A 27962-nucleotide genomic window follows, 5' to 3' on the forward strand; every position below is an offset into this window, starting at 1 on the left:
TTATTTACCTTTGTTTCTATTTTGTTGTTGTTGTTGTTGCTGGTCTGTCTCTGTCTGCCTGGTCGAGTTTGTAAAGGTACTCTTTGAGTTTAATTAAAGCTCTTTTTTTCTGGTGACCGCTGGTGTTCCTCGCTGTCTTTGACTTCTCGGTCCTCTACATTCAATAATAGCTTTTCTGCTGCCATCTAGTGGTCAGTTGTGAACCCTAACAAGCATTTAACATGTGACTGAAAGAGTACTTCGATTAGCATGAGCAACTTTCCTTTTCACTTAATGACTAGGAGGAATGTTAACATAATGCGAAACATATGTTTTCACCTGCAGAGTGAATGAGCAGTGGAAGGTTTTTTTATTCTGGGCGTGGTCAGCCCTGTAGAAGTCCAGATAAGTTTCTCCCGTCCCCACTGTGCCATGGTGATGCTGGACAAATCTATCATATGCAAACCATCACCCAGAGTGCAACTTTTCCCAGTAGATCACAGCGTCTTGGAGTCGATGCCCTGCAGTGCTGGTGCAGTGGCACTCAGTAGTGTGCCTTACCAGATATCCAGCAGTACTGTGATTTACAATGCTCAAAACCACATAAATCCACCTCCAAACCACAGAAACAGAGGAATCACACAAAGAACACTAGTGTACTTGTGTAATGAGTGCTGTTCATGCACAAATATTTTTCAACATTAAAAACGCTCATGCATTTTTCTTAAGTAATAATGCCAACTGTCTAGCTTTACTCGCATGTAAAACGAGATGACACTCACTGCCCAATGAGTGTTAAATAAAACAAAATGAATCTGTGTCATGCCATGCATTAGGAACAGAATCCAGCACTGCAGCTAGATGCAAAAAGATAGAAACTGACCAGGTATTTTTAGCAACAACAAGTATAGAGAGGCTGCCCAGACCACATAGTCTCTGTTCAAGACTGGGACTTCTGGTTTTAGCACCAAGGATGAAGTAGGAAAAGGACAGTTTTGCAGAGACCTGCCTCTCACCAACACCACCTAGACACTCTGGGTAGAGAAAAATACATCATAAGCAAGTAAAAATTACAATCACTGCATCAGATGTACTATATTTTGTAAGTGAGATGCACAAAGATCACAGTATCATCACGTTATACCTGTGTATTGTCATCCTCCTCATTGAGAAGGGCAAAAGCTGCACGTAAATTGTTTTGAAAACATCAGGGCCTTCCTTTATCTCCTCCTCAATAACTGGGTCAAGAGGGTCTGTGTGCGTGAACTCGAAATCCCACACTGCATCCACCCAGGCTGAAACATGTCAAAAGTCAACACGATATGGTGGCTCTCGTTAATAACGCCCCAAAAAGACGCAGGCTGCTCGTTAAGTTGACACAAGATGTGATTATATGTGTATTATATAGTATGACTATGTAGTGATACAGTAAACCCGATTGTTTTTAATCGAATTATAAAGTTTAAACGGATAGTTAATGTTTATCTGCTATGCTATGCTCGGCGACATACGCAGGGAGCTCATGAATATTAAGTAAATACTTTATTTCGTTTTTATTAAACTTTCTGTTATAACACAATACCATATTGTACCGTAACATGCACACATGTTACGCATCTACAAAAATATAACATGTGAACAATTAGAAAAAAAAAAAAGAAAGAAAATAACGTCATCAACGATGAGGGAGGGTGTTAACTTATTAATATTCATGAATCAGCAGTTCCGTTTCGCGCTTGGTGTATCCGGCGCATGCGCAACGCTTCATTTTTATGACGTGCAGCGAAGCGCGTTCCTCAAAAAGAGAAAATACATGATAAAGGGAACGCTTCAGACTGTAAATATACAAAAAATAATTAACGAAGGACTACACAAGGAAGAATACAAGTAAGCGACCAAACTAGGTGTAGCACTCATCATTCAAATGTACTCTTTGTACAGGCGGTAAATATATAAACACTCATAGATTCACGTTACATTGTACGTTATATATTATAAAGTACTGTAACATAACTAACATGTCATCCGACATCAGTACAATTGTATCTCTCTCTCTCTCTCTCTCTCTCTGTGTCTGTCTGTCTGTCTCTAAATGTATTGATATGCACACCATACATAATACAGCCTAAAAATATCCATATAGAGTATTAGAGAAGTAGTATTAGAGAAATCTATTATGATCCGCTGTATGTTGTTTGCTGATGGACTTTTTTATTTGTTTACGGGTGACTTCAGTTCTCCTGAGCTCTTTACTGTACTCTGCTGATCACATCACAGAGCATTAGTGTGATTTAATCATACTTAAGTGTTTTCAAGCCAGGATGACAAGAGAAAAATGGCAGGACAGGCTGAAGTCTGTGGAGCAGAGAGACCTCATCTTTCAGTCTTCTCCTCTGAGCTGTCCGCACAAGCCCCGGCCTGTCCCAGCCATGGCAGCCCTCCTCTGGTCTGGAGACCTTCCACGGCAGAACGCAGCCATCACCTTCACTCAGCACATTAAACAGGTTAAATACACAACAGAAGCTGCTGTATATCTGTTTAAATGAAGTATACCTACCACTATGTTTGGCTCTCTTACTATGTTCTTATCAGGACGTGGGATTTATTTTCTCGTTGGAGAAGGGATGGCAGTGATGCTGGACAGAGGATTTTCCTAGACCAGCTGCTACAGTGAACTCTTGGCATTGCCACAGAAAATTCTGACACGTATTACGTATAAAATTAGTTTTAGGAAAGTATATATTAGTGAAAGGCAATTTGCTACAGATGAGTAAGTATTTTATAAAAGTGTAATCAGTGGTAGTGATGTACTTTAATTAATAAAAAAGTAAATGCACTGCAAGAAGATAGCTGTAGTGAATGAGAGATCTTTTGTCTCCTCAGCACTCACAGACACTCTCTGACACACAGTTATGAGGTCATTCTGGAAGGGGTCAGCCTGCAAACTCTACTTTGACTTAGAGTTCGACAAAAGCCTCCAACACGCACCTGGACGGCAAGATGATGGTGACAAACTAATTCAAGTAAGGTACACTACTTCAGTCATTTAAATAAGTGTGATTCGTTTAAATAAATGATATTTTTATTTTTATTTAGCAAGAATATACGAAAGTAAACAAATATTAAAGACATTTACAATGTTACAAAAGATATAAATTACAAATGATTGCAAACAGATGTATTCATTATGAAACAAATGTGATTAAAATAAAATAAATTATTTATTAATTTTTATTACATTTATGCTAAATATCAAATTCAAGACATATATTTTTAAAAATGTATAATTTTCTCCACACAAAAAAAAACTCAAAGGTTAAGAAAAAATCGTTACTGATCACCAATTATGAGCATATTATGAGCAGATTTGAAGGATCCTGTGACACTGAAAATTGGAATAGCGGCTGCCAAAAATAAAAAGCTTTACTATTACATGAATACATTTTATTAAGTTAGAAAAATATACTTTAAATTGTAACAACCATTCACAATATTACTTCTACAGTGTATTTTTTAACTAAGTAAATGCAGCTCTTGGTTGAGCTCAAAAGATCTTTCCAAAAGAACAAATTTATTGACCTTATTAAAGCTTTTGAACAGTGTGTTATACAAAAAGCTATAAAATAGTTCTAAATACAATTATTCAACAATTACAATAATCCTCTCTGCATGCAACAGTAGTATGTGTGTGAGAAGCTGAGGAGGTTTATGGTCTACGCTACTCTGGCAAAAGATGTCCTTAATCTAGACTCCAGCACTACTTAGAAGCTTGAATCGCCATTCATATCCTCATGCTCTCAGTGCTGCATTCAAAGACAATCCTCATGTTGGTGAGTCAAAGTTACATCTTTCTTTAACATGTACTAAAAAGTGATTACGTGGTGGATGATGTATATATATATATATATATATATATATATATATATATATTTGTTATGGTCTGTGATAGTGATGTGTGTGTTTGCAGGTTTATTTATTCATGATATCCTTACATCCTGCTTCTAAAAAGCCCTCTTCAGAAAAGGGTGAGATGACAGACAGTGACAGATGAAGATAAACTGTACTCATCTGTTTCTCACAGACAAATCTTTTATATTTCCGCAGGGTTCTACCTCTTCATACATCCTTCTGTTTACTATAATATCATATTGGTTTAATTTGTTTTAAAGTTAAACCAGAGGCACCTACAACAGAAGTTTGTCCAAGAGAGGAATGTAGAGTTTGATGATGGATCACAGGCCAAGAGGAAGAAAGTATGAAAGAGAAGAGGATCTTGACTTTCTGATAGTGAAGAGCAAAATGGACAAGAACAACTTTTGCTGACCTGCAGGAATTAAAAGTTTTTTCATTTTTTAAAAGTCTTATAAAATCGATTATTTCAATGAAACACTTGACTTTAAAGGACTACTGTTCAATGCAGCAAATCTCTGTTGTTGATGAAATGAATAAGTGTACTATTAAATAAATAATATATTAATAACATATAGTGTAAATAAAAGTATGTAGTGTTAGCAGAATGTACGTGTTAGTTTTCATATGTAATTGCATGTATTTTACAATTAAATAAATGCTTTTGAAATTAAAATTACTTTTATAAAACTTACATTTTTTTAAATTAGTTACTTGATTGTCTTTTAAATTCAAAAATTAATATTACTGTTATCTTGAAATATGGTTAAAGCATATTTTAATTTATGGTCATCTGCAACATGTTTGAATAAATTAGGCTATGTTGCGTGATTTAAATATATTTGTAATTTCCCATTTACATTTATAATGATGAATTTTGTACATTTAATCTATATTTACTTTGTAATTTTAAATAACACAACTGTTAAAATTATAATCAAGTTAATTAGTGTGTGTTTTAGTATGTTAGTTAACATCAATGTGAGTGTACTTTTTAAATGAAGACATAAATCATGTTTATTAAAACATAAAATATTATTTAAAATAAAAATATTAAACATTATTATACAGTGTAATTTGACTGAGTTTTTAAAAATGTATTGATGACATTTTATTTAAATTTCTTATTATCAGAATGTAGTTTTTAAATATGTTCTCATGATTTAAATTGTACTGCAAGTGAAGGTAAGGGACGAGATTAAAAGTAACTCTTTCCTCCTTTGAAGGGGTCTACACCAAGAACAGAAACTTCCGCTCTCTACAAGTCCTCCAAACTTGGAAAGAATGCTGCCTTTTGTGTGGCAGAAGATTAACAAGTTTGTCCTAAAAGCCCTCCAAGCACACCACAAGAAGAAGAATGCATATTCTTTAACTTCCTTAATCAACAACATCAGGTGTGTAAACATGTTGTCCATAACACTCAACGGTTGGGTCAGCTTTTTCTAATTGTGCCATTGTTTTGAATACACGAATTTTACACATACACACGCACACACACACACACACACTCAACATAGCTTTTTTATTGGCTTGAATTAGTTTCACAGGACAGAGGATTTTTGACTTATGATATGCCACAGAAGAGTACAGCAGGATCTCAGTGTCTGTCCCCTCAGAGCCATTCACATAGCTCTGGTAATGAGAAATACAATTAACATCACCAAGTGCTAGCAGGGTTTCTAAGAACAGAATTAACCATCTCAATGCTGCAATGTGCTTAACTTAAATGTGCCTTATATGTATGAAACTGAACATCCACTCAGCCCTAGAATTAGGATCATTTCCCCACCCTGCCTGAATGTCATGCTTTACTATTCACATCATTGACAGTTAACTACAAGTAGACACTTCTCGCCTGTCCTTTCCGTATAGATCTGTTGGGTGAACAGAAGCTATCTTCTTTTAAAGAGGTGGATGAATTCGTGCTGATACTCTTGTGCAAAGACGGCATTCAATGAAGTAAGCAACTGTAACAAAATGGAGCCATGCTTTCATTGTAATTTTTAGTTTTTTTCTACTGAATTTTAAGCAAAACCGCCTCTTTTTCTCAAAAGGAATTATTTCAACTGAATTCTTTGTTAACTGAATGTCACGTTTAACCCAAACAGGCATCCCAAGATGGAACTACTTTAACGCCTGAACAGCTGTTGGTTTATGATATCGAGAAATTCGCTGAAGCCACAACGTGAAGCGCTTTACACAAGAGCAACAACATCATGTGGGTCTTCACGAAGGCGACTTCGCATTGATTAATATCGTCTGTTTGAGGGTCTGCAAACACTATTTAATGCTCGGCTTTCTTATTTTTCATAGAATTGTAGGATCTCAAAGAAGAAGTGTGGTATCAGAGATGTCATGACTTCTGAGTGCAGAAGACAGTAGAACTACAGATCCTCCAGTAATAAACCTTACTTTCTAGCTACTTCTATAGTTAAACATTTTTAGCTTGTCCTGCCAGTAGAGGTGACAGTTTCTTTGCTATAGATGACATTACTTTCATGATCTGATGTGGGCAGTGTTGTTTGTTTGTTAACTAGATAGGGAACTTGTGTAGGGAAATGATGTTACATGGATTTGGGTTAGATTGTAATATTATGGCATTTCTATGGTTTAACAGGCTTTCCACTGCCTCAAGAAGTCTGCAAGGATTTCACCTGCTGATGGAGGTCAGGCTGATTCAGTTCTTCTGGAGAATCACCTGTAATTTACGTGAACTCCACATAAGTTTGAATGTATATTTGTGTGTTGAATTGCACAGGATGAGGAGGACTGTGGCATATTTAACGGATGAACTGGGGAACATCGAGCTTGCCCAGACTTCTGTACCCAGGACTGATTCTCGGCCCTCAGGCTGAGAAAGCTGAGACTGGGGAGAGTGGCTGGATGACCTCTGCTTATCTGGAAGCTCTGCAGGAAGTAGAAAGGGCCACTGAAGAGGTACTCCCATGAGCTTGCTCCAGGCAGTGATCGAGTGTGAATGATGGCCTTGTAACCTAAAAAGTCCCTGGATGGAGAATGTCATTATTAACAAACTAGTGCAATACCTGAAGTTCTTTATTTCTTTCTTTTCTTTCTATGCATTAAACTGTAAAGTATATGTTCTTAAATTCTGTTTCCTAACAAACTGTATTTTCGAAATGTTCAAAGATAATTTATTTCCATAAATTATTTTAGATTATATGACTTTGGATATTACAAGTGTGTAAAATGTATTAGATTTTATATACATAGATGGATTAATTTGGAAGCATAATACTTATTAGTTTGAGTAGAACATTAAAATACACTTTACAAATTAAACAACAGACAAATTGATCTTGATTGTACCTTTGACCCTTTTAAAGAGGTAAAATTTTAACCTACTAAAAGAAAACTTCAATTTTAATGTAACTCTTTGCTTTAAATTAAACATTTGGCATGAAGTAAAATGTGTTGTCAAACGCCATTGTACCTTTTCAAACACTTTAATTTAAAACCAAAAGTGAGTAAAAATTATTGTGAAAAAGTTAAATGAATGGAAAATTGATTTTGTTACTTATCTGATTCATAGAATCACAGTAAAACAATAGAAAATGTATTAGCAAACGTAGCATGATAAACACATGATTTAAAGTCATGTTTCCTCCACTAGGAGGCAGCAGCAGTGGCCTCTTACTGAGCAGAGATGAATGTTTATCACGAAAGGCCAAAGCGTGTTATTTATTTCTGAAACGCTGCTGTCTGACTGTACATCTATCAATCTATCTATTTTCATCTCTTCACTGAAAGAGTGCTTCTGTATTGTTTCCTATACTGAGATGCTTTCCCATATATCCTTATATTAATAATAAGGTACTATTATTAACAATAACAACTTCATTAATAATAAACCTTATAAATCTAAAGACATATGCATATATATAATGTATTTGTGTGTATATATGTACAGCATAAACTTTTTTTAAATTAGTGTCTCAGTGAAGTTTACATGTCTCTTTTTACATTGTAGAACTCACCTTCACCTGGATTTAGTGTCAGGTTTGTAATCTCAGGTCAGTGAGGGACATTCTAAAGCACGTATGAACTGGCTGGCAATCTGTTGTGTTCATTCTGAAATGGTCTTATATCAGGGGTAAAAAGATTACAGAAATATGATTTAAAAAATAGGGTCAACCCTCTACAATACCAGAGAAGTACAATTTTAGATTTATTATTTAGTTAAATAATGATTTACTGTGTATCAAGTTAATTTAGAATCTTTAGATGCAAAATACTTTTAAATTACCGTTTAAATGTGAAGATTAATTTTGAATCTGTCACTGTTCATTTTTAGACATTACTCAATATGATAAATGAAGTAAAAGAGGCTTGTTGTTTTTATTCGTAATAAATACTCTTGCTCATGGAGCATTCTCATTTTGTGTGTTAAAAAACATATGGGCAGTGAACATGTGCTGTAAGTCTTTGAACAGTGGTGTCATCTCAGGGTCAGATCCAGCTGAAAACAGGCAGGGATGATGCCATCATGAGACAAGGACATCAAAACTAAGGAAAGGAAAGCGGTGGTGTCACGTTCCAAAAGCAGCAGATCACCTGGTTCTGTGCAGTGTGTCTCTCTGAGTGACCGAAGAGCATGATGCACAACATGTGGTGCGATAGTATGAGTACACACACAAACGGGCCTGACCACCACCACCGCAGTTATAGTACATATCCCTGCAGGACTCATCTACAGAGAGAGACACAAAGAGAGAAATATCTTAAAGGTATAGTTCATCCAAAAAATTTCAATGATCATCCCAATTCATCATATTATACTAACTTGTATGCTTTTTTTACTTTGAGTACAAACGTACACTTTGTGCTATAGCCTCTATTCACTTCAATTCACTTTAATTAATTTACTTTTTATTTAGATTTATATTTACTATATTGTCACATATAGATTTTGGCTATTTGCCAAGACAACATTTCAAATTTTCCTTTAGACTAATGGTTTTCATCTGCTATTTAAATTGTATTTTAATTCAGCTATATTTTAAGTACCGAATAGGATTTTTAAATAGTTTTGTTGATGCCAATACTGTCAAAAAGACAAGCTACTGGTTTCAATTATTTGTGAAAGGCTGGCCATAATAATTCACAGCATTAGTAGAGAGAGAGTATTCTTTCTATAATAAAGAATGCGCAAATAGGATTTAGTTTTTTTAATTTAATCAAATTTATTGATTAAATGTCCTGTATTAAACCCAGCATATTGTGGTAATAACAAGTAGATCAAGTAGAAGTTATCATTTTTGAGAAAGTAAGAAAATCATACCAATCAGCGCGCAGGTGTGTGTGTTACAGTTCTCCTTGTTTGCAGGTTCAAGAGCAGGATCACAGTTGTGGCTGGTGGTCAGATCATCTTGCAAACAGCGGACCTCTCTCTCACTCGGAAGCCTCCGCCACAAGAACGAGAACACTGAGGCAGTTAGAAAGATCCTTGTTAAATAAGTCAGTTGAAGTGACTGGATTGAAGTTGCGCTGTGTGTGAGAAAACCTTACTGAGCTCCACTCCGTCATGTACCACTGTGCTCCGCAACTCTTCAAAAAGCAGGTCTGTGCACTCGGAGGATGGGGCAGATGGGAGCAACGCTCTGAGGTGACCTCTAATTGGCCGCTGTTTTTGGACAACGCAGGCCACACCGCGACTCTGGGTGCCATTGCCACATTCAGATGAGCACTGTGACACACACATACACATTAAACCTCGTGATGTGATCTAACCATTTTGACCTGGAGAGAAAATGTCATTATTTCCCAAAAATGCTATTTAATGTTTGAGTTTTAGCCTAATGCTAGTCACTGACTATGTATTGATAGTTTTTTGAGTTTTTTTGCGCTTTGACCCACGCAGATATAATAACCTAGAGAGGATGTTCTTTTTTCGCTATATATATATATATATGCATTTCTTCCCTAAAAATGCATATGCATATATATATATATATATATATATATATATATATATATATATATATATATATGCATATATGCACACACACACATATATAAAGACTTTTTTCCCGATGCAATTGCAATTAATCGTATCACAACATGATTTTTTTATTTTGTTTCTAAGCTTTTTTTCTTTTAATTACCACAGGTTTTGTATCTCTTTTTGGAGCTCACCGGTCATAGTCCTTATACCTCTTTACAGTGAACATTCACAAAATTATTCACAAATACTGCTTTTCTCACTTAAAATACTGAAAGCGCATAAGCGCTTAATGTTAAATATTGAATCTGAGGTTTGGTAACATAATGCTGTTGAGAGATTTACAAATTTTAAAAGGCTGGTCATTTCTGACAGGGAGCAACAAACTAGGCATAAAATACAATGTTTGACTCTCTGCTTGGAAATGTGTGTGTTTTTGTTACCTGTCCCCACGGTCCTGTGTACCATTCCAGTCTCTGTGTGCAGGGTCCCAGGTCACAGGAAATGAGCTCGTCAGGTTTATCCTCATCTTCGCAGTTGTCTAGTGGCAGTGAGTTGGTCTGACTCATCATACACACCACGGACCGGCTGCGACTTCCTTTCGCACAGTCTGCAGAACACTGCAGAGAGACATAGACCACTGTCTTAGAAGTACTCCTGCAAAATATCAAAGAAAAGTGCACAGATTTTCACCCTGTCACTCCAGAGAGAGTAGAACCAGCTGCTGGCACATACTCCTCTGTCACAGTTCTCAGGTCCTGTGGACGAAGAGCCATGTTGCATTCTTCATCAGCAACGATGTCACCCAGGTTATCCACACACACAACTTCTCTTTTACGCTGACCTACCACACGGCACTGAGCACTGATAGAGCGAAAGAGAGAGAGAGAGAGGTTTATTTATAAGCAGTGTTTTCTCTGACCACTTTATATTGATGGCTGTTGATCTCCAAAGATCTTGATCCGCTGGTCTTTTAGTTATGATTGTAATATACTGATTTCTTACTATTATCAATTTAAACAGTTGGGTTGTTTAATATTTTTTGTGAGAACTGATTCATTTTGATGAATAGACAGGAGAGGTTTTACTGTCATTTATGATTAATTTAATACATACATGAAAAAATATTAATTTCCTTTTAAAAAAATAAATTAAAAAAAAAAAAAAACACTAACCCAAACATTTTGAAAGATAGTGTAATTATGAGTCACCATCTGTATTTATGAATGATTAGGAATTGAGCAATTCAGTCATAATCATAATCATATCATAAAATGACACCATAAAATGACACCAATAATTATTACTTAAGCCAACTAATTATTTTGATGAAGCACACTGTATATATATATATATATGACCAAATATTGCATCCTTTGTCTTCAAAACAGCAGCAATTCTTCTAGGTACAACTGCACACAGTTTTTGAAGGAACTCGGCTGGTAGGTTGTTCCAGACATCTTGGAGAACTAACCACAGATCTTCTGTGGATGTAGGCTTTCACATCCTTCTGTCTCTTCATGTAATCCCAGACACACTCGATGATGTTGAGATCAGGGCTCTGTGGGGGTCTTTGAATGTCTCTGAATGTCTTCTTAATATCATTGGCTGTATGTTTGTGGTCGTTGTTCTGCTGCAGAGTTCCATTTGGAGATATGCAGTCCCAAATGTTGAAGGAACCTCCACCGTGCTTCACTGTTGCCTGCAGACACTCATCATTGTACCGCTCTCCAGACCTTTGACGAAGAACCTGCCTTCTGCTACAGCCAAATATTTCACATTTCGATTTCAGTCCAGAGCACCTGCTGCCATTTTTCTGCACCCCAGTTCCTATGTTTTCCTGCATACTTGAGTCGCTTGGCCTTGTTCCCACGTCGGAGGTATGGCTGTTTGGCTGCAATTTACATGAAGACCGCTTCTGGCCAGACTTCTCCAGACAGTGTACCTGGATCCCACTGGTTTCTACAAGTTCTGAGCTGATGGCACTGCTGGACATCTTTCGATTTCAAAGGGTAATAAGCTTGATCTGTCTTTCATCTGCTGCACTAAGTTTTCTTTGGCCGACCACCGCGCTTACGACCCCAGTTTGAAACCCCAGTCTGCTTTGAAATCTTTGTCTGGGTGAGACCTTGTTGATGCAGTATGACTACCTCGTGTCTTGTTGCTGTTCTCAATCTTGCCATGACACGTCTTTCACGACCTCACCTTGGTAGCAGACTTTGACTGTTCCTCATCCAGTTTTAAGCCTCCTACACAGCTGTTTCTGTTTCGGTTCATAACTGGCTTTCAAACGACTTGTGACATATATATTACTTATTATTACTTTGAGGCGATGAAGAAGTCAAGAACATCAATTTCATCTCATCCCACTGTCCCCTACACCCATTCACGAACCTCTGTCCACTCGGAGCGGATCTGCCACTCACTGCAGATCTTGAGCTGGCACACGGTGGTCGTCTCTGGCATTTCTGTGTAATCGCAGAGGCTGGCCGCCACAATGACTGTGCTATTGCCATGGTGTCCTTGCACCTGCTGGCAAATCACCTGACGATACTGAAACCCTGGACCACAGGTCTTACTGCACTCAGACCACTCCCCAACATCCCAGCTACACACACACACACACACACACACACACAGATTGAAGGACAACTGCTTGGTTTTTAGTTGCATGTGCTTCTCATTAGATGTTTTAAGATGTGCAGGCATGTACATCTGCTTGTCATGTGTTGTGTTCAAATCTGACCTTACAAAATGTTTATACATCAAGTGTTCTGTTAGCATACTTGTGAATTCGTTCTATTTAAATGTATTAAAATGCTACTCCATCATTAAAACATCCAAAATGTTTGCTTATACATGACATAAAAGTGTCAATAGAGATAGCATTCAAGTATATTTTACTTTATCATAAATGCTTTTAAGCACATTTTCCAGTACTATGTAACTATATTTCAAAGATTTGGCCAAAAAAAAGCACTTTTTCAAATCATTTTTAACAATAATACATTTTAATTTAATGAGCTGACATTTACTGTTTTCTTTTAAAGCGTTTGATTTCTAAGAAAACCACCAATTTTAAAATAATACTGAAATGTATTTATTTTTCATAAGAGTACTCGAGAATGATACTCAAGCATTTGCATTATATTTAAATTTATAGTAACAAGTCAGTGTTTGGGGTAGAATAGTAATACAAATAATTAAATACAAGTATTATATGAAGTTTACTTGCAGTATAAAGTATTAAAAAGTAGTTTTTTGGCAGCACTTTATGTTTACTTGTAGCATACTGTAATTCACAGCATAACTGCAACACACAAAAAACTATATAAACTAAAATGTTTTTAAATTTAGACCCAAGAAATAGGCCCATTGAAAAATGCTACTAATATACTTGACCTTAACTGAGGGTTAACATACACGACACAATCAAATTAATTTAAAGTAAACTACTTTTCTCTCTCTCTCTCTGTACTCCATTACTGGTTCTGCTTTGTTTTACAGTGCTTGTAAGTACTTAGTGTACATACATAAGAGAGGACTGGTAATATAAGGTAACTACATGGGCTAGGTTAGGTTCAGGTACGTTTTTTACCAAGTTACAGTAATTACTAAAATAAGAACATAGTATGTAGATGGGTGTAAAATAAAGTGCTATGTGGTCCCTCTTGAGTTAACTTTCAGGTGTTTTTAGAGTTTAGTGTCTGCTGGAAAAGACTGCGTACATGTTCACTCACAAAGCCGGGCAAGGTTGCGATCGACACTCTTCTACCTGAGGGCCAGGATGACCGGTGAAGCCACAGAGGTCCCCGGTACATTAGTTTGAGTGGCTCTTTCACACACAGCCGAACAGAACTTGACGACTGCCTGATACACACACACACACACACACACACCAGACAGACAGATTAAACAGACAGACGGGAAAACATAACATTGTCATTGTGATGTCTTACAAGTACAGTGTCTGCTGCTGGGAGAATACCAATCTGTTTTAGTTTTATTTGCAGCCACAAAAGTATGGTTACTCTGGATTTGATTTAAATCCTCTGCAACGGCCTGGAATGCATAAATGTTGTGTGTCACTACTTTATAATAAAGAACACCATTTATTATACACAAGGATGTGTTTATATGTCTCATGGACAACAATGTTAAAAAATCTTACTTTTTTTCTATTTTTGTCTTCTGGGAAATTCTAGGAATCTTTTAACAGACCACTTAGTTTACATAGGCCAAATTAAACAGGAAGAAAAACCACGATATTGTAAGATTTGTATAAATAGTGTAATGACTAACAACTGAAGTATACCCGTTCCACAGGTGACGCTGCAGGTGTAGTTGTAATGGCAACCCAGCTGTACAGAGGAACCGGTTCAGGGGTTATCGGGTCAGATGGAACCTGGTTAGGATGAGGGCTGCTTAATGAGTTTTCACTGTCACTGTTGCCAGGATCAGGAAATATTCCATGACTCTCTACTAGGATGAGAGAGAGAGAGCAGTGCAAGATAAAACAAGACGCTTAAAACCTTGCTCACAAAGGCTACATTTACTTGTTAAAAATTATAGATCAACTGTAATATTGTGAAATAGTATTACAATTTAAAACAACTGCTGTCCACTTTCATATACTTTTTAACTTATTCATATAGTGGCAAAGCTGAATTTTCAGCAGCCATTACTCCATTCGTCAGTGTCACGTGATCCTTCATAAATAATTTGATTTTTCAATGTCAAGTTATGAAAAACAATTCAAAAGTAAAAAACAATTCTGAACAATTGAACACCAAAAGTTGCTGCTTCCCACTAATTTCCATATTATTTGTTTTTCATATCATGGAAGTCAATAGCTACCATCAACTGAACATTCTTCAAAATACCTTCCTTTTTTGTCCTGTAAATATTGACAAATGTACTTACTCAGAGGAAGTACACTGGAGTAAGAGTATGCATCTGAATGATTTTCGTTGATAGGGTCTTTAGGTAGAATGTATTCATAATACACTGCTGGATTGGGTTGCTGATAAATAACCTGCAAAATATGGAGTATAAAACTGAAAATCTGCGGTCTTAGTATTCATACAAAGTTAATCATAAACTGATGTCATCATTAAAATACTGTATATACTTCCTAACTTTCTAATACAATACATCACACTGTAAAATAGTTTTCTGCCAGGATGAAGTTATGGACATTTCATTTTTCATATTTTTGGATTTTTGAGATTAAGTGCAGCAGCACTAAGCCACTTTCTATATGTATCTTTATTCAGGACAGTTTTGTGATATCATACAGTAGGAGTGGTCTCTCATTAAAAGAGATGCAGCTCCTGATTGGTCGGGCCAGGAGCAGTGATGGATTCTCCCGCTCTGCTGCGTATCTCGTTGGGCCGCTTGTAAGTGAGCTGAGTACCCACGGCGTAGAACTGTCCTGGCCTGTCGATCACCCAGTCGCTATTTATCACTGAGTCACCAGTCGCTGTCCTGAGAGCTTGAAGAAACAAAGAGGGGAGAGATGATGGATGGAAGGAGGACACTTGGTGGTTCCACACCACATATTAACTCTGGAAAACCAGGCCACACCAGCTGCTGTCTGGAATGTGGTAGCTGTTATTCTGCTAGTCTAAAGTGGTCTACCAGCTTGGACCAGCTAGAAACCACGTGTACATTAAAACCAGCTACTACCTTTTTTTATTATAAAAAAAAGCGATATAAGGTGCTTAACCTTCATGTGAAACTAAATATTTCAGAGCCGTTTCTTAGATTACATTTTATATATTTATTTTTCTTCCAACATATTCAGATTTTTCAGAAATGACAGATTTAGTTCAAGCTGAAAGGAAACCAATTGTTAATTTATAATTATATTTTTCAATTTTCAATTACACACTACTGATCAAAAACTCAGGACTGGTCATTTTTTTTTATTAATACTTTTAATCTGCAAGGATGCACTTAATTTATAAGACATTTCTAATGTTGAAAAAGATTACATTATAATAAACATAATAAACCATGTTTTTTTAAGAATCAGCCTATTAAAATGATTTCTGAACGATCATATGATACTAAAGACTTAAGCAATAGTTATTTTGCATTGTGATAATATTATTTGTAAAGTGTTTTTCTTTATTTGTTTGTTTTACGGTAGGGTATTTTTTTTTATGATTTTATCTTTAATGCTTAATGGGACACTAAATTGTATTTATTTGCGGAACGTGCCACGATAATGATCCTGAAGTAAATTAAAAAGAAGAGCTAGCAGGAATTCAGTTCAATTACCCAAGTAGTTCCTGGTCTTCTGCGTTTCCTGTATTTTGATTCGTTGAGCTCCAGAGGGGATGTCCAGGATCTTGTGGTAGCCAACAGAGAGCACAGAAAGAAAGAGTGTCCCGCTGAACAACTCACATGTGCTCCCATCTCCTGCACACACACCACAAACATCCACCTGGAAACCCTCAACAGCCCCTGGTGCAAGCACACATACACAACACACACACACACACACACACACACACACACACACACACACACGACTTTACCTCCAGAGCAGATTCAATCCTGAGTAATGACTCTTTCACCACACAGACCAAAACAAAGATTTCACCAATTCAAATGGGAGGTTGTCTGGGCAGATGTGTTTGCTTGAGATCTTATTAATACAAAGATTAAAATCAAAACCGAACGGCTAAGATGATTCGATTGGAGAAAATTAATCAACATTGGCTGCCTTATCTGGCAAGAGTTAATCAGGAAAGGCAAACACGTGTAGCTTTTCAATAGGACACTACTGTCTTCTCTCTATATATATATATGTCTGTATTTTTAAAAAAATGCTTGTAATTATTTATGTTAAAATGAAATATTGAAAGCACATATACTTCATATTTCATTAAAACTGTATGTAAATCAGCACTTATCCACACATGCCGAAAAATACATAAAGAAAGGCATGAACTGATCGATGAGGAGAGAGATTGTTTGTGTTTGAGATTCATAGATTTGGAAACAATGCTACTATAATCAAATGAATTGTAAGCCATTTCCTCAAGCCTTTCTCATTCACAGCATCATCGCTCCTCTTTAGCATAACACCGTAATGAGAAACACACACATAGTTTCTGGTCAGACAGGGGCCAGGTTGTTTCATGATTCAAACTCACACTGCAAGCTATCAAATGCAAATTTCCATCTGTAAACCACTGTTTCTATTGTTAGTTCAAAGAAATCTTTAAGAACTGGAATTGATTAAGACTATTCAAACACACACACCTTGTCTCTCAGTTTGTCAGACTTACAATATGAAACAGATTTAGTTTTAAGAATATCACACTAGGCAGACTGGAAAAATTCTGCGTCCTAACACCAACACACACACGCGTACACATAAACGTGTTTGTTTTTCTATCATGGTTGGGACTTTCCAATGACTTTGTTTTTTTTCAAGTTCATGATGTTTTCTATCCCCTAAACCTCACATAAACCTTTCCGCATTTTTTACAATGTTATTTAGTATGTTTATTAAGCCATTTTCCTCATGGGACCTTTGGCTGATCCTCGCAATGGATGTGATTTCGGGTTTTACTATTCCTGTAGGGGCATGTGGTCCCGACAATGCAGACAAAACCCGACCTCGGAGCCCCACACACATACGTCTGCAGCGGTGGTTTATCCCCCAGCTGATTTTTACAACACCCATCAATATGTCCTGCAGTGTTTACTACGCTAGACTCAGAATGATTAATCTGCTCGCATGACATTCTCGCAATTATGACTCAGTAGGGTATGACTTAAAGAAATATTAAGTAGTTTTACAGTGCAATACATTTCTCGCTTTAATAATACATTTTGCATGTTTCTTGTATAATGAGTACTCCCTATTTGTTACATTACATTTACATTAATAAAAAATTTTTTTATGATTTTTAAATGCTGCAGTGCATACAGTCTGGAAATAAATTTCTGGGCATTTCTATATTTTACTTTATGATGTATATTTCTATAGACCGTTATAGCAACAGATACTGAATGCTTTTTATTTTTTGTTTATAGTGCTAATTACGTAGCACTGCAACATGCTATAGAATTGTTCCGGGTAAGCATGGTTTGCCTGGAGTCATTAGTATGCATTCTAGTTCTGCCAGCTGGTATCATTTGTCTTTGTCTGCGGTTCTTACCTCTCCAGGGCTGCTGCTGGAGCCGTTGTCCCAGGGAACGGGCTCTGTGGGTGGGCACAGGAGGGAGAGCAGGAGGGTCATCGGGAGGAAATGCTGGATGAGTCTCCAGTGGTGTCCGCTCCAGGTCAGCAGCTGCATCCCACAAGCCATGAGCACAATAAGATAAAGTTTAATATGTGTGTAAAATGTGCGTATGTCCAGTCCTAATAAGAAGTACAGCAGTGGTGCCGTCTGTGAATGGAGATGTGTGCTTGTGTGAGAGAATGTTTTAGTGAAAGGGGGTTTCTCTCTTTGGTATTTAAGTGTGCGTGAGTGTGTGTGTGTGTGTGTGTGTGTGTGTGTGTGTCTCTCTCTCACCCCCAGACAGCGAGTCATATACACACTGGCACACATCTCCCTCCTCTCCTCTCTTTCCTTTTTTCACTTTCTCTTTTCTCTTTCCACTCACCCCATTTTTTGTTCTTTCATAAGCAGCAAGAATTCCTTCCAAGAAATCTCTCTGTGAGAGAAGCTGTAAAATGCTTAGAATTACAATCACTTTCTGATGGACAGACACAGTCTCTCTATCTTTCTTTCTAGCACTCAGAGAGGCTTATTCCGACCAAACCAGAACTAAATCAGAGAATTAGAGCAAAAAAAATCTCTCTCTCCCTCTAAAACCTACTAGAACAGAAAAACAAATGTAAAACAGGCCCATTCTGTACTGCAGTCCCCAGGCTTCTCTTTGCATACTTGAGTGTGTCTTGCGGTGTGTAATTTTGTAGTAATGAGGGTGTATGTCACTTGTGTCCAGATGGTGTGTGTGTTTTTCTATGACCCGCACACCTTCTGAAGGTCACATGATCTTCACCTCGTCAAACGGTAAAAGAGAATATCAAGACATCAGTCCTGAAGGAAAAACAGAGAGGATGTTCAGAACTGCGCTGATTTTGTTCACAGAAAATATTTTCATGGACATAAACTACTGGAGCTCGGACAGACGTGCAAAGAATGTTTCTTGTGGCAGTGGTTTTGTGTTTCTTTATTCCAGGTCAATAACGCAAGAGTCTTACAGTTTTTCTTCTTATAAACACATCCAAACCGATCCCCGTTAACGTACAAACCCAGAGCATCACTTAAGCTCTCCAAAGAAAGACACATTCTCTTTAAACTCTATTCACCTGTTTTCACACATGTTCCAATTTATTCGATGTTTCAGCAAAAATCCTTACAAGGATGTTCTCATGCCGCACAGATTAACCATGCACTTATTTAGGAGACTCAAGCACTCAGTATGATTCATTCAGGATGTTAACACACACACAATATTGTTTACATAAAAATCTAATTACAGAATGGAAAAGTAAGGACACAGGTGAGTCGAGTTTAGAGGTAAAGGACAGGGACCAAGAAGATGACGAAGGGACAGTTGTATCAGATGAAATCTTTGTTTTTTATGGTTTAATAACATGAAACCTGGCTCAAATTTTTAGATTGCGACTGTCACTCAAACACGCAAAAAGATTGGGGTCATGGCGATTTGGCTTTTTCTTAGTGGGAATCTGTTTAAAAAAGTACCAGTATAGCATATAATTAAAAAAAAAAACTATAGATATATCATAAACTGAAGAATATACTTATAAGTGAACTGAATGCAGTGTTTTGGAATACCTTCATGCATGTTCCTTGTAATTATACATGTAGTGTATATTAAATGCAAAGTCGTACGGTGTCCCAATAGTGCACAACATGACGAAATCTCATTTTGTTCTGTTGTGGCTTGTTTCCATTATGCTGTTCTAAATTCGTAGTGTTGTGGCTTGTTCAATGTAGGCTAGTTTTAGTAGGCTAGTCAACACTTAAAATAAGTGCACGTCTTTAAAGCGATTTGTTTAATTAGATGTTAATACAAAGTGTGTTAACCTGAGGTACGGTCCCACATATGGGATTTAGAACGTTCGGTGGCTTCGCATAAAAATTCAAACTGAGATTTCCCGCGTTTGTTGGCGCTGAACCAGAGAGACGTGTCCTGTACTTGTCACGTTATAGTATTGGTGATAGCGTTTTAACCACATAATGCATATTTTAGGTTTCAAACATACGTACTAGTAAAACAATATATTTAGAGCTGGTAAAATACACATAGATGCGTGTTGAAGCAACAATAACAATACATTCAAATTTAATTTGCTGACGTGTTTTATTTATATCAGATACACATAGTGTACGTAACTATAACGTTCACTCTACTCTTCATCCACTTTACCGGCCACTTAGTATCACGTATTTTGGGAGAAATTGATGAATTTGTGTGCTGTAAAATCGACTGACAGGACCGCGGCGCGAACAAACATGGCGGCGCCCATCTCACGTTACCGATCACGATCAGTATCATTTATAAAGGTGTTTAAACGACAAAACACACCTATTACACATACGCATATTTGTGAATCGAAATATCAGATTGTTCATGACATGGTAGGCAAGCTAGTGAACATTTTAAATAAAAAATAAATAAATAAAAGCCAGCCATCTGTTGTGATCGCGGTGTGTCACGTGACAAGCATGATGCGTCGCCATGGAAACAGTGAGGGGAAAAGTTCTCAAATGAAGGTCGCCTAAAAACTCACTCTGGGAACCGCTAAGTGGACTTCTTTTTACAAGGGAAATGTGGATTAATATCTGTATTTGTTGGGTTTGTGTTCTCTAGACCATTTTGGGGTCGTAACAGTCAACTCAAGCCAAAGTTTGGTTGGGATGGAAGACTATCTGATATTGAGTTACAGGAAGACTTTGAGTCTGTCTGAAGTTTGAACAAAAAAAAAAGGCGAAGGAGAGTGGATTATATACCACCACTGACTTTGTTTGTTGTGATCTGCAACAAGAGCACTCTGTGAAAAATCAGTTTTGCTTGGAAGCTACAGTATGAAGCGCTGTACGAGGAGGAAGAAGAGGGGTATAGAGAGGCTTTGCTCTGATTTACAAGCATAAAATGGACACATTCCCAATCCACACACTGTCGACTACACACCTGTTGTAGAGCAATGATTTAGATGACATGTATCCGTTCATGTGTATGCTTGCAGACAGTGTGCTACGTAGGCGCTAGTCGCATTAGCTATTTTTCTGGAAGGTACACAGACAGAAATCTATTGTGTGACTGCTTGGAGGAAATATCTGAGTCACATTAAATGCCCTGACAAGGCCCTGATAGTCTTCGTAAACAGTTTTTAAGACTGAAACGGACTGAAAACTCGACAGAGACCCGTTCAAAAGTATGGGGATTTGGAGAGGAATGTCAGTAATAAGCATACTTAATAACAGCTCTGAGCCCTGCATTCAGCATGCCCACTGTGGATTAGTATGGACAGTAAATAACATAATAGCGGTGGATGTCTCCCAAGTGTACTAAATCAAACAACCCCAAATCTTTTCGCTAAAGTTGAAGTGACACTATAGCGAGAGGATGCAATTGCAAAATACGAATACGACATTGTCAAGAGATCACAACCTGTGTTATGACATGAGCAAGTGATTAAAAGTTCAAGGTTTTAGGCAGATTAAAAAGAATTATTAGAGTACAAATTAGTATGCAAATATCTCCAATAAAACCATGAACAGACAGACGAGACTGATGTTATCACATTAGCTTGAGGGCAAGTTTACTATACACAAGCACTAATGTCTAACTGATGAAATACTTGAGAGATGAGCAGAAATAGACAAAAATGCAGTGTAGCACTGTTAAACCTTCCATGATATATCCAGGCCCAGAAATCAAAATTGGAGTATGTTATTTTCAAGTTTTCCATGGCCGTGGGAACCTTGTAACTCGTCTCTCTCCCACTGTACAAATATTCATACTTTCATATGCAAAATGCAGTTTCAAATAGTAGAAGGATGTTGGGATACACAGTATTTGTGGTACAAAAAAATATCCGGAAAACGTTCTAACCTCAAATATCTGTAAAGGAATTGTTTATCTAAAAATATTTTTTTACCCACCCTTTGGCCGTGCAACATGTACAGAAGAGATGCGTTTGTTTCTTCATCTGAAAGGATTTGAAGAATTTTAGCGTTACATCATTTGCTCACCAATGGATCCTCTTTCAGCGAATGGGTGCCGTTAGAATGAGAGTCTTAACAGCTAATAAAAATACCAGCAAAATGTGTGTGAGCCAAAGATCCCAAGAAAGTGATTCTAGTGATTAAATAACACCAGAGTAAATTATTTTTTGGGGTCATTAGTAGGTCGAAGAACTGAATAAAAAAATGAATACCAACAAATTCAACGTCATGCTACGGAGGCCGATAAAACAACCAAGCCTTCCTTTTCTAAAATAAAAATTTGACATGATCAATGCAATTTAAGACTGATGCAATAAAGGCTTTGTGCTACCATCATTTTTTTTTCATTTCAAAAATGAAAAACAATTAAATCAATTCAATTCAATTTATGCCACATTTATGTCTTTCTCAGGAATGAGATTAAAACAATAATTATGATCAGCATTTATAATTGGATAATTTGTGATTTCAGGCCAAACTTATTTTAACTAAAAGTATTAAGAATGTTATTTAATTTCATTTATGTTTTTGGAAATTGATATATGTTAAATTAGATGCTAAAATTACTAAAATTAAAATAATATATTAAATAATTAATTAAAAATGGCAAAAATGACAGCTTACTAGAAATAAAAATATTAAATAATAAAAGCTCATTTAAAATATTAATGAATGCTATAATAAATAATAAAAAAAAAAAAACACTGCTATAGAAATGTTTGGGGAACTCGATTACATTTGTTCTTTTCTTTAAAAAAAAAAAAAAAGAAAGAAAAATCATACTCCATCTCTGTCATGGTTTCCATAAACTTGGCCATGCTTAGAACTGAATGACATTTTCTGGCAAGCAATCAGCACACATGCAGGGACCATAAAAGCACAGTATAAAAAAAAAAAAAACACTTTTGACTGTAACCACAAACTCTTCCCATTTTAACTTTAACATTATTTTATTACTTTCACAGGGTTTAAAGCTAGATTCATAGATATATTATGCTTTTTAGCATGTGCCCATTTATATATAGATTTTATTAAGCTCTATTTGGGCTGCACCGAGAACTAAACTAATGAAAAAGTCATGTCACATACAGAAATGGACCACAGTGGTGGAGGCAAGATTCAGACCGGCAAGCAAATTTAGCTTTAAGAGGAAACTAGAAAGAGTACTTACCAGCTTGACATAAAACAGATTTTACAGGCAAATACTGTCCTTGAAAGTGAAATGGTGATGAGTATTGTTCATTCATTACACTTCAGAGGATGACTGTAAATGTTTTGAGGACTGCATGTTGAGTCAAAGTGCTGGGAATGTGTTGTGGCCAACTATACCAGTAAAAATCCTGATTAATCACTTCTAAGGAATTAGTCAGAGTAAATCAGCGTGAGTGATCGTGTGTGACTCGACTGCATGTTCCTTCCTTCACATCTTACTGTATCTCTCTTACACATCTCAGCCAAGCCCTGGGGGACCACGGAGTTTACATACTGTCTGCAAATCGTGAAAAAAAACAAAACAAAACAGATTTTTCTTCTGCATGTGGGCTGGACTGCCATGTTTGGTGTTGGATTTACATTTGGCTTAAAAAAGTATAATCTCTTTTGCTGTTGAAAAAACGTTTCAAGCTATAAAAGCCTGATGGCACACACTTTCACATAAATGTCCACACACACACACAAGGACGGCCCTGCTGAGCAGAACAACATCACACACACTCACAGGACAACTGAACAAATCTTTTTTTAGAGCTCAAATATTGTTCTTAGCAAAAACACAACCCATGAAAGCAAAAAGAGAGATGGTATGGAATACAGCAATAATGGATCTTAAAAAGTGAAAAATAGAGAAAGCAAAGGTAATGGCAACGCTTTGACCACTTAAGCAGCTGTTTGCTGTCTGTCATTACTTTAAAGGCCTAAACACAACACCTGGAGCTCAAGAAGATAATCACGGGAAAGAAGAGAAAGGAGGAGCACATATTTTTGTCTGAAGGTATAGGTTTTGGTTCAACAGAACTAAACACTTGAAATCAAGTGCATGGCTGTGAGATCAATAAAAAAGCAGCTCATATCATCTCAATCTCTATTTTGATACGCCAACAAACTCAGTTCTAAACAAAGCCAAAAGCAGCATCTCTGTGGAAAAGCAGTGGAGTTTCATGATTGCATGACGCTCTCATCAAGTATCAAAATATTATTAATGCGCATCCTGTCAGGAAAACAAAAAGAGACAAGGACAGAATTAATGTTTTTTGGGGGGGTTTTTTAACCAAAATTGCAAACAATCTTTTTAAACTGGTTTCCACTCCCACAAATGCCATTGGCTGGCAAAACTGATAGCTCCACCCCCAAAGCCATGCCATTGGTTTTGCTGGTGGGATGCTAAAATGAACAGAGGAATGCTGTTATTGTGCCACAGAGCTTAGAGTTCAAGCTTTTTACAAAAGTATCAGTTTTTGCATATAAAGCTGGGGTTTTACATATTTTACCTTAAAATAAAGCAAAAATATTCATAAAAAAAGTGAAAGACGAATCAGGATCTATCAATACAAACAGACTTTAATTTAATCACAATGTTACAGAAGTCAGCATGTACATAAAATAGAAAAATCTATCAAGTGGCCATGTACAAGCTCAACACCTGCTTTTAAAATACCTGAATTTGCTAAACATTAAATCTTTCCCAAAATTTTGCACTTTTTGATGTCAAATTAGTATATGAATAAAAGCCAAGCACTGAGAAATTGACAGAATTTGGGTGAGAGGGTCTGATTTGAGTAGAATTTGTCTTTAAAGAGCAACTTAAAAAGGCGTAATACTGTATTCAAAACCATGTGAATTGGAAGAGAACGGACCGAAAGCAATCACAAGTAGAAGGTGAACCACCTGACGATTCATTCACTCTCATATGAATCGCTTGACATCCCTTTTAAATGTTTTTCCTACCTTTTACCTTTCTTTGCTTAATCAGAAAAAGGTTTTCATCAGAGGGATACATGGAAGAATCTTTAGCAGCTTTTCCGTTCTCTCTTTTGCCATTTCCTCTCCTTCTTTTTTGTTATTTTGTCCTTTTTATTGTTCTTTTCCTTTCCGAAGAACTTCTTCGGCTTCACGTTGGCTGATGAAACATCTCTTGTCTTGTGAAGGCTCTTTTTGCAACCTCTAGGAAAGTCTGCATCTTCATCTATAACAATGACTTCAGATTGTGTTTTGCTTTTTACTTTTTTCTTCTTTTTGGCTTCATTAAACTTAGGGGTGTGTTTGCCGTGGTTCTTCTGGACGTTGAAGTGTGTGTGTTTGGGTGTGTGTGCAATGCGTCTTTTCGGTGTGTACTGGTTGTTGCTGTGAGCGCTGTATGGGTATGGAGACTGTTTGTGGCTGGTTTTTTGTTTCTTTTTCGGAGGTTGGGGGGTGTGTATAACGACGGCTCTGTCAGGTGAAAGCAATCCGGCTCGCTCAAGTTCTGAAAGAGACACACATTATTACATCTTTAAGTCTCAAGTATGATCAACTTTTAGCAATTCAACTTATCAGAAGCAGCCTTAACAAACCTCTGGCCTGCTTTTCGATTCGAATTTCCCGGAAATGGAAGTGATCCTTCGTGTCGTAACGGGAAATAAATGGCAGGGTGGGATACGTCCCGTTGTACATTCTCCTCCGGGTGCATTCCTGCAGAAAACACACACTTTAACTTCTCAAATCATGGGCATCAGTGAAGGTACATCCATCTATCACAATCTCTCTTATCCTTCCAATGCTGCATATATTTCCAAAATACAGTAAAAACAGTAATACTGTGAAAACATATTCACTATTTTCCATTTGAATGCTTATATTCAAATTTTATATTCATTCCTCCAGTTCAATGATCCTTCAGAAATCATATACTGGATAACTGAACAATATGCTGAACAATAAGTTGTTCTGTTTAATGTTTTTGTGTAAATATTTATTTATTTATTTTTTTTTTTAATAGCTTTTTTTTTTTTAAAAAAAAACAGCATTTTGTTTTAAAATAGATTTTAGAACAACGTAAAATTCTTTACTGTAAACCTCAAGAATCCTTGCTGAATATACAACATTAATAAAAAAAAAAATCAACCTTTTGAACGGAGGTTTTTATAGCTGTTCTTCATTTAGTATTTTACGTATTTTAACATGAAATAAAGGCAAAAAGTAAACTGAGAATAAGAACAGACCTAAAACATTAAAACAATACAGTTTTTCCTAAATTTTGTACTATTTGTTTTCAGCATGAGAAATAAAGCAGTTTTTTTCCTGTGTGTGTGTGTGTGTGTGTGTGTGGAAATATGGTATTTAAAATATTTTTCTGTTTCATTGTTGTGGTTGTTATGCGTTGTGGAAAGCAAGCAGCTCCGTGGCCCCCCCGAGACGAGGCTGATCCACTTACATGGCCGAAGTGTCCTTTCATAGAGCAGTTATAACAGTAAGCAGGTTTCCTGGAGGCCTCTGGATCACTGGCTTTGCAGAGAGGTCCCTTAGTGGTCTACAAAGAAACAAAAGATAGGAGACTGATTCCCAACTTCTTCAATCAAATATAACAGCCAATCAGAAGCGTGCATGGGCGGGCTCTCTCTGGAAGTGCAGTGCTCTCGCAACGAAATGAATGCATTTATAATCTACTTAATAAATATTAGCTTTTTAACATCATTAAATGTACAAGCTTAGTGTTGTGTATTGTGGAATACACTCTTTGGTTCGCAGTGAGTTTTAACGGATATCTTCTTATTTTCAAGATCTGAGGTAAACTGTCTGTTGTTGCTTTCAATATGGCTATAAAGGCAAACCAATATGAATCATATTGGACATTTTTAACCTTGAATAAAGCAGATAATCACCTGAGATTATTCCAGCCGCGACAGCGTGGAAATAGAAAGACTAATTAGAGCAAAAACTCGGGTTTCACATCGAAAAGGTACCTTTTATACCGCATCGCGTGTAGTAAGGACGAAATGTCCATTCTGTCATTTACAGTCAAACCAAAAATGTAAGAAAAAAAGAGCAGCTTTGACATTATACCAAACATCGTGTAGCAGGCTATGCTAGCAACAGTAAAGGCCGCTATGCCCATTTGTAGCAGAGGCATCTACTGTGTGACAAGTTAAAGCAGTAAGGTCAAGAAACCTCCAATTAGGGTGACAAGAATCCGGGCGCAACCAGCTCCAGAACACTCTAAACACACACAAGAATACAACTCCGCTCGTGTCAAGTGTGTGAATGCACCTCGGTCCCTCGGCTGTGCCCTTTGTGCGCGCGCATGTCAGCCAACTGACTACCTGCGTTATATTCCTCGACTTCACTCAATTCCTTTCACTCTGGTCTGTTATTATAAACCTCACTTACATTTCCCATCTCGCTAGTGAATGATGACCCCCATTCACACTCTCTTTCTCCCATCATCCGCTCTGTCTCCTCCTCCCACTCTTTCTCACAGACATTCATATAATCTGTATATTTTTCTTTTCTTTGAGGTGATATAAGGGAGTGATTACCGAGGGTATCAATAAATCCCAGTAATGCGCTGGTGATAAGGCCGCCTTTGGAGTGTGTGTATGTGTGTGTGTGTTTCTCCATCTGGTCCCGGGGAGCCCAAAGGCGTTTCACGCTCCATCGCCCTCCGTAAATACAGCACGATAAAGAGGGTAAGCCGACTGGTGCGAGCGTGTTCGCGTGTGTGCGTGGCCGAAAACTACACACATATTGTCTTTTAATGTGTCCTCAAGGGGGCGTCGAGACATACACACACTCGTATACGTGCGTTTTCAATAAGCCGGGACACACGCGGTCCCACCTCGTCATATTTTAAACATATCTTCCTCCGTTCCACACACTCTCTCTCTTTCTTTCTGTCCGTTTTCCGCTTGAGTGGT

General features: G+C 37.0%; 2 protein-coding genes across 2 annotated transcripts in view; both read right to left on the reverse strand.

The window, feature by feature from the left end:
* Positions 1 to 2359: 2359 nt before the first annotated feature.
* On the reverse strand, positions 2360 to 19167 carry adamtsl7 (ADAMTS-like 7). The gene is given in 17 exon segments (XM_043236997.1): positions 2360 to 2461; positions 6715 to 6892; positions 8461 to 8596; positions 9188 to 9296; positions 9299 to 9331; positions 9415 to 9535; positions 9537 to 9592; positions 10291 to 10467; positions 10541 to 10602; positions 10605 to 10693; positions 10695 to 10711; positions 12242 to 12455; positions 13588 to 13666; positions 15171 to 15341; positions 16133 to 16318; positions 18028 to 18159; positions 19080 to 19167. Coding segments are annotated over 17 exon segments (1950 nt in total).
* A 5445-nt stretch (positions 19168 to 24612) lies between these two features.
* zcchc7 (zinc finger, CCHC domain containing 7) overlaps positions 24613 to 27962 on the reverse strand; it is a 44371-nt gene continuing 41021 nt past the window's right edge. Inside the window, 4 exon segments of the mRNA XM_043243721.1 lie at positions 24613 to 25090; positions 25092 to 25534; positions 25623 to 25740; positions 26483 to 26578. Of these exon segments, the coding sequence (XP_043099656.1) occupies positions 25001 to 25090; positions 25092 to 25534; positions 25623 to 25740; positions 26483 to 26578 (747 nt within the window). The 3' untranslated portion in view covers positions 24613 to 25000.

The sequence above is a fragment of the Puntigrus tetrazona genome, chromosome 1, assembly GCF_018831695.1.
Source record: "Puntigrus tetrazona isolate hp1 chromosome 1, ASM1883169v1, whole genome shotgun sequence".
Taxonomy (NCBI): domain Eukaryota; kingdom Metazoa; phylum Chordata; class Actinopteri; order Cypriniformes; family Cyprinidae; genus Puntigrus; species Puntigrus tetrazona.